Source organism: Mandrillus leucophaeus, unplaced genomic scaffold (genome assembly GCF_000951045.1).
Source record: "Mandrillus leucophaeus isolate KB7577 unplaced genomic scaffold, Mleu.le_1.0 Scaffold267, whole genome shotgun sequence".
In the NCBI taxonomy this organism is placed as follows: domain Eukaryota; kingdom Metazoa; phylum Chordata; class Mammalia; order Primates; family Cercopithecidae; genus Mandrillus; species Mandrillus leucophaeus.
The window spans coordinates 130,092-138,121 of NW_012102776.1; the positions used below are offsets into that span (position 1 = coordinate 130,092).

General features: G+C 33.8%; 1 protein-coding gene across 1 annotated transcript in view; it reads left to right on the forward strand.

The window, feature by feature from the left end:
* The window catches only part of ARHGAP42 (Rho GTPase activating protein 42), a 137,626-nt gene that overhangs the window by 104,888 nt on the left and 24,708 nt on the right, over window positions 1–8,030 (forward strand). Inside the window, exon 14 of the mRNA XM_011984375.1 lies at window positions 2,822–2,927. Coding sequence (XP_011839765.1) covers window positions 2,822–2,927 — 106 coding nt within the window. The remainder of the gene's footprint in view (window positions 1–2,821; window positions 2,928–8,030) is intronic.

Genomic DNA, 8,030 nt, shown 5'->3' on the forward strand with positions numbered 1-8,030 from the left:
AAAAAAAAAAAAAAAAAAAAAGTTGTTAATCTGATATTTGGTAATTTATAATGTGGTTTAGAAGCCAATAAGAAATTGCAGAATTAACTGAAATATGTTGACACTTAGTAAGACCTGATTGGGTAACAGTCTAGTGATTAGAAAGAACCATGAGGAATTATTATTCTAATTTCATCTTATTTGAATGACAAGTATCCGTTTCTTATAAGATCAACTAAGCAGGACTCTAAATATGTACAGACAATTATGTCCCTGCACATGCTCATGTGCTATATTCCTCAGTCTGGAGATGAGTCAAATATTTTTGGCAGACAGCAGGCACTTCCATCAGTCCCCTCTCCCTCATATTTTATTTGCAACGATCACATTTATATCATTTGTTTAGATCTGTGATTGCCATCATGTGATATGAATAGATAGATCAATTTAAAATATTAGCAGGAAGAGTTGACATGTGCTATATGAGAAGTTAGTAACATGTATTTGTAAACCATTGAGACTGAAGTGCCAGGTACCATCTGAGCCCATCACAACAACTTGTAATAATTAAGAGCTGGCATTTCATTGTTAAGATGTATGAGGTGTGACTACAACCAGATTATTTTTCACAATCCAAGAAAGAAATTAGTTGCGTTAGTTTATTTGCACACATTGTAATGTCACAGGAAATGTGTGCTGATAAAAGTGTCAGATAAAATTGAATGACCTCGGTTTTCAATCCAGCTTTTATAACTAACCACATGATCTCCTATAAATCTACACTATTTAGTTTTCTCTTGAAGCTCTCCATTCAACCTCCTCTTCATAGAAATCTTTGTAGGACATACAGGACCAGAGAAAATATATAATCTGACCTCTCATGAACTAGGAAATCAGGACCCAAAGTGGGCAAATAATATATACAATGACACTAATAAATTCATGGCAAAATCAAGGCAGCAAGCCAGATTTTTGTTTTTTTTTTTTTACTCTTAACCCAGAACGCTTTCTTACAGAAATTTTGCTTTATAACAAAGGAAATTTGAGCTACTTGGCTAAAATGGCTCAATGAGCTTATTGTTTCAGTACAAGCTTTTGGTCACAAGTTTTTTCTCCATTTGCTTCTGTAGCAAATGATAATTATATTATAATAATAATATTCATGACCATGATATTTAAAATATAATCCTTATATATATGAACTCATCTTTTGTCTGGACCTATGATAGCCATATTTACTAGATGCTAAGTTAAGAAAATTAGGTTATTTGGTTTCAAGCAGCAGAAGTTCAGCTCAGTATAAAGGGGAAGTTATTCAGATCCTAAGAGATATTTCAGTGTATTCCTTGGCAGAACAGAGGTCAGGGTTTCCATGAGCCTGCAACCGGGAACTGCCAACTTGGGATTTGACATTTCTCTACTCACTCTTTCCTGAGGATCTCTCATCTTTGTTCTCTACTGTATTTCTGTCATTCTCACTTTCCTTCCCAGTCAGATTTTCTTGGAGTACATTTGGTCACTTCAGCCCTGATTTTACATTGTCTGCCTTTTCACATAGCCAGCAGTAAGATCAGATTTTTGATGTCTCCATTCCAGTTGCTAGGTTAGACCTCATGTTTAGCCTGAGCCAGGCTCTCTCTTCACCCCATGTCTAAATAGCTGCTCCCAGGTGAAATGGTAATCCCATAATGTGAATCCTGTGAGTCAAGGTACTTTCTGGAGAAAGAATTTGGTACAGTGGGGAATCATCCTAGAATTTATTTGCCTCAGTAAGAGAATGTTAAATGACGCTTTCTTGTTCTGAAATGTTAGACATTTCTCTAGCAGACATGCCAACATCTTAGCTTTCACTTGGCAGACTACGCTTGCCAAAGATGATTCTTATATTTTACATTTACTATTGTCATTATGGGCTGAAAATCTGTGGGGCTTATGTTTATGTAATAACGCTAACATTTCAGAACAGTTCTTCTGTATTGTCTTTATATTTGTAAAATGAGAGGAATACGGGGCTTCATCTGGTCACACTGGGTTGAATCTCTAGGAGCTTTCTATGGGTGTATTACTACACTACTATGAAGAAACATCCAAGACTCAGTAATTTATAAGAAAAAGAGGTTTAATTGACTCACAGTTCCACATGACGGGGAGCAACTCAGGAAACTTACAATCATGGCAGAAGGTGCCTCCTCACATGGTGGCAGGACAGAGAAGTGCTGAGGAAGGGGGGAAAAGCCCCTTATAAAACCATCAGATCTCATGAGAACTCACTCACTATCATGAGAACAGCATAGGGTAACCACCCCCATGATTCCATTACCTCACCTCCCACTGGGTCCCTCCCACAACACGTAGGGATTATGGGAACTACAATTAAGATGAGATTTGGGTGAGGACACAGCCAAACCATATAAATAGACTAATACGTACTCTAGTGACTGGCACATTAGGAAATCTATAGCAGTTGCTGTGGTCATTCACATATCTAAAGGTTTGATTGTGTCTTTAGGTAGTAAAACCCAAGCAGGTGATGAGTATTGGCTGTATCAAAGTATACAGTTCAGTGGCTAAGAGCATCTGTGTGGAATCTGTAGAACTGGGCTCCTTTGGCTTCTCTACTTCCTAACTTCATGACCATGGGCGAGTTACTCAACTTCTTCAAGTCACAGGGAATGATAATGATGGTACTACATGAAGCAGTGCCTATGAGGCATGAGGGGTAGAGGTGGTAATTGTGATTAGATTACTAATATTTACATTGAATGAAATTCAATTGAATGCAATTAAATGCAATTGAATTGCAATTAAAACTTGAACATTTGCAACCTTTTTTATGTAACAGAATCTGATGACCAGAACTACAGGGTGGAGGCTGTACATGCATTGGTGCACAAATTGCCGGAGAAAAACAGAGAGATGCTGGACATCTTAATAAAGCATCTGGTCAAGTAATTCTCTAACTTACATTGTTCATTTAACTTATTGTTCATCTGTTAAGTTTGTTCATGTCTTTTTAAAATGTGTGATGATGTTATAATATTGGTATTATAATTAGAGTCCATTGAATTTGCTTAAAAATAGTATGGCAATTTGTTTTTAAGATATTTCTATATGAGTGTGTGTACCTGTATATGTTTATTTGCATATAATTATGCAAATAATTATATCCTTTGCAATTGTTAAACTAATGATGAAACAAGTAGATGTGTCAACTTAAAAATGAAGGAGTATATAGTTTTTTTCCTCCCAATTCTTTTCGGTGCATTATAAGCAATGAGTTTGAAGACCAGTGCTCTATACTACTAAAGTCAACAGGTTCCCCTAGGTAAAACTAACACTTAACTGTGAGATTCCCTCCATGTATTCATTATTTCACTTGATCTCTGGAGATTTTTCTAACTTTGCTGCTAGTTTATTCATATATTTAAAATCTCTCTTTGTAGATAAATACTGTATTAGCCAGAGCTATCTGCAGAAACAAAAGCAATAGTGTCTCTGTGTGTGTGTACATATATTTAATATATATGTAAAGAGATAGAGATTGATTGGTTGATTTTAAGGAATTGGTTCACTTGATTATTGAGGCTAGTAAGTCTGAAATCTGCAGTGCAGGCTGGCAGGAAAGAGTTGATGTTGAAGCTTGAATCCAAAGGCAATCTTGAGACAGAATTCCTTGTTACTCTGGGAGCTCAGTTTTTGTTTTTTTTTTTCTTTTAAGACTTTCAACTGATTGGATGAGCCCCACCCATATTATGGAGGGTAATCTACTCTACTTAAAGATTACTCATTTAAATGATGATGTCATCTGAACAAAATACCTTAACAGAAACATCTAGGATAATCTTCAACCAAATATCTTGGTATCATAGCCTAGCCAAGTTGACATGCAAAATTAATCATTATAAATATTATATCTATCTACTATCTATCTCTCTATAAATTGAAAGATACAGAGAGAGAGACAAACACATATTTAAACCCAAAGTGAATTTGCCATGCTGCTGGACACAAATGTCTAAATCCAGTTTTAAACTTACTTAAGAATTTCCTGTAGCATTATTTAGTAGAATGAAGGATTAATCATTTTATTGTAAATCATAGTACTCATTAAAATGGGAAATATTTCAATGGGAATATTTAATGAGTACCATATTTCCCATTTTAATGAGTACCATGATTTACAATAAAATGATTAATCCTTCATTCTTCATAAGTAGTAACCCAATTTATGCTCATTTGAGCCATATACATTTGAAATATAACTTGAGTATCCCAAGTCTGAAAATCAAAAATTCAGAATGCTCCAAATTCTGCAACTTTTTGAGTGCCAAGATGTTGCTCAATTATAATGCTCATTGGAACTTTTTGGATTTGGGATGCTCAACTGGTAAATATAATGCAGATATTTTAATATCTGAAAAATACTGAAATCCAAACACTTCTGTTCTCAAGCATTTTGGATAACAGATGCTCATTCTGTAGTGCTACATAAACATATTCATAAATCTCATCTCAACTTGCAGGCTTTTAGATAATGTAAATCTTCCCCCACATACCCATTACCACCACCACTATTTAAAATAAAAAGGAAATCTACTAGGATCAACATCACTTAAAGTTCATCATTAACTATTGACTCATAGCAGCACTCCTTTTAGCTAATGAACATAGGACTTGCTATGTTGGTCAGTATTAGTTTTGAGTTGTGTGAGCTCTTCATGGAATTTATACAATTTATTAGACATTTTCTTGTTGGTCTTCAAACTAATTTTCTAGCAAAAGCTTTGAAAATGTCCTTTGAAAATCCACATGTGTGTCACACAAAATATGTTTGCTTAATTATCCAGAATAGTAGATTAACACAAGCCATACCCTTAATATGACTCTGTGTGGCTTTGGCACAGGCACTAGCACAGGAGAGTATCTGGCCACTAAAGAATGCTTAAATTACTTTGCTCATCCTTCCCCACCATTCCTGGTTTCTTTCTTGAACTTTCAAAAGGTCAAACCTTGCTCACCAAAAAGCAGCTGTGGAATGTGCATTCAGATCACCACAAATTTACTTATAAAAACAGCAAACAGCTAATAACACTCTTGATCCCTGGCAACCTTTCATGGCTGAAAAAAAATTAGGACAATCAACCTGGATTGGGATTCTAAAGACTAAAGGACTGATTCCAGATTTCCATTAATTAAGTCTGAGAAACAGTATAAATCATTGATTTCTTCCTAAGAGTCCTTTTGTTTGCTATCTGTGGTGTTTTCTTTGATTTTCAACTAATTTTAAATATTTAAAAGTGTTATTAAATTACAGAAAAAAATTGTGGGTGGACTTATGTATTCATTAGGAGCATAACATTTTAGAAAATTATTATGGAATTTCTTTTGAATGTAAAGTAAGAAGTGAAAGTTGATTTCTCCTAAATGAAAATCTTTTCATTTTACACATGGATATTTGCTAGTGGTATTACATTTGCCAGTTGATGTTTTTAATTCAATAATATTCAGGTGACCAATAATCCTTACTCAGTGCAAATGTAAAACTAAACAAAATTCTTGATTCACTGTTTGGAAAGCCCACTCAGGAGCGCATGACTTTGCTTCATGTATTTGAGTACTTTGTTATTAACTCTATATATATGTTTATAATTGTTATATATTCCTGTTAGATTGACCCTTTTTTTTTTTGAGACAGAGTCTCGCTCTGTCACCAGGCTGGAGTGTAGTGGCACGATCTCGGCTTACAGCACCCTCCATCTCCTGGGTTCAAGTGATTCTCCTGCCTCAGCCTCCTGAGTAGCTGGGACTAGAGACACGTGACACCATGCCCAGCTAATTTTAGTTAATTTTTGTATTTTTAGTAGAGACGGGGTTTCACCATGTTGGCCAGGATGGTATCTATCTCTTGACCTCGTGATCCACCTGCCTCAGTGTCCCAAAGTGCTGGGATTACAGGCATGAGCCACCACACCTGGCCAGATTGATCCTTTTATCATTATATTTTATCTTTATCTCTAATAGCATTTTTTTGTTTTAAAATCCATTTTGTATGATATTGGTACAGTTCTTCTGGCTTTCATTTGGTTACTGTTTGCATGATACATCTTCCGTCCTTTTACTTTCAACCTTTTGTATTTCTGAGTCTAATGTATATCTACTGTAGAAAGCATATAGTTGGATCTTATTGTTTTTTAATTCAGTTTGATAATCTCTGACTTTTGATTGTATTGTTTAATCCATTCACATTTAATGTTATTCTTGATGTGGTTGGACCTATATCTACCATTTTTCTTTTTGTTTTCTATATGTTTCATGTTATCTTTGCTATTCAGTTTTAATTTTACTGCTTTCTTGTCCTAATAGATTTTCTAGGGCTTATCATATAAGATAATCATGTAAGATTATCAGAATGTACTTAATTCATGTGAGCTATAGAAACATTATTTTTACATAGTTCTATTTCCTCTTTCTCCTTTTTGTGCTATCATTAATAAACATGTTATATCTATATATGTTATATCCCAACAATCCATTGTTATCCTTATTTATGTAATTTTATGCCTCTTAGAGATGAAGTTGAGGGAAGAAAGAGGAGCAAGTACATTTATAGAGTTTGATACATTTATTAACCTTCTTATTTACCATTTTTTAACCTTTTCATTTGTTCCTATAAATTTGAATTACCATCTAGTATTACTTTCTTACTCCACTACAGCTTTGCTTTATGCTTTTCATTTGTGCTGTTACTGTCAAATATACTACATTTTTAAATGCTATAGGCCCAACAATATAATTATTAATACATACATATTATTAAAATTACATTTTAAAATCAAGAAAAGGAAGGAGAAGAAATATGTATTTATACTCTTTTAATTACCTAATTACCTACATTGGGTTTTTTGTTTTTTGTTTTTTTGTTTGTTTGTTTGTTTTTACATGTGCATTTGAATTACAGTCTAAGGTCACTTGCTTTCAGCCTGAAGAATGTCCTTTAGTATTTTTTGTGATGCAGATCTGCTAGCAGTAAGTTCTCAATTTTTCTATCCTGAAAATGTCTTTATTTTGCCCTCCTTTTTGCAGGTTAATTTTGCTGGATAGAAGATTCTTAGTTGGCAGACTTTTTTTTGTTTAAGCATTTTGAATATGCCATCCCTCTGCCTTCTAACCATTATTGTTTCTATTGAGAAATAAGCTTCTTGGGGTTCTTTGTAGACCCCAGTAAGACTTCTTCTCTTAATGCTTTCAGAATTTTCTTTTTGTCTTTGGCTTGTGCACTTTTACTGTGATGTGTCTTGCTGTGGATATCTTTGCAGTTATTCTACTTGGAGTTTGTTGAGCTTCTTGGATATATAGATTAATATTTTTAATCAAATTTGGAAAATTTTCAGCCACTATATCTTTGAATATTTTTTTCTACTTCTCTCTTTCATCTGCTACTGGTACTTCCATTATGCATTTATGAGTGTGCTTAATGTCACAGATTTTTTTCTGATGATCTGTTTTTCTTCATTTTTTTTTCTTTCTCTCCATTCCTCAGATTGCATAATCTCTATTGATACTTCAAGTTTACTGATTCACTCTTCTGTCAGTTCTAATTTAGTGTTGAACCCCAGTAATGAACTTTTTATTTCAGCTGTTGTACTTTTCAACTTCAGTTTTCATTTGGTTCTTATTTTTAAAATAACTTCTCTCTCATTATTGACATTCTCTATTTGATGAAACATTGCTACCACACCTCCATACTTCATCTTTAGACATGGTTTTCTTGAAGACTTTGGATATATTTATGACTTCTTTGAAGTCTTTTTCTGTTTAAATCTGACATTTGGGTCTGCTCACAGGCAGTTTTTATTATCTACTTTTTTCCTGGTATACCAGTCACATTTTCCTGTTTCTTTGCATTGTCATAATTTTTGGTTGAAGACATGGCATTTTAGCTACTGTTTTGTAGCAACTAATACTGATACTAATACTGATCCTCTCTTGCTTTTATTGTTGTTTGCTTATTTATTTAGTATCTTTTTTCTTTTTTTTTTTTTTTTTTTTTT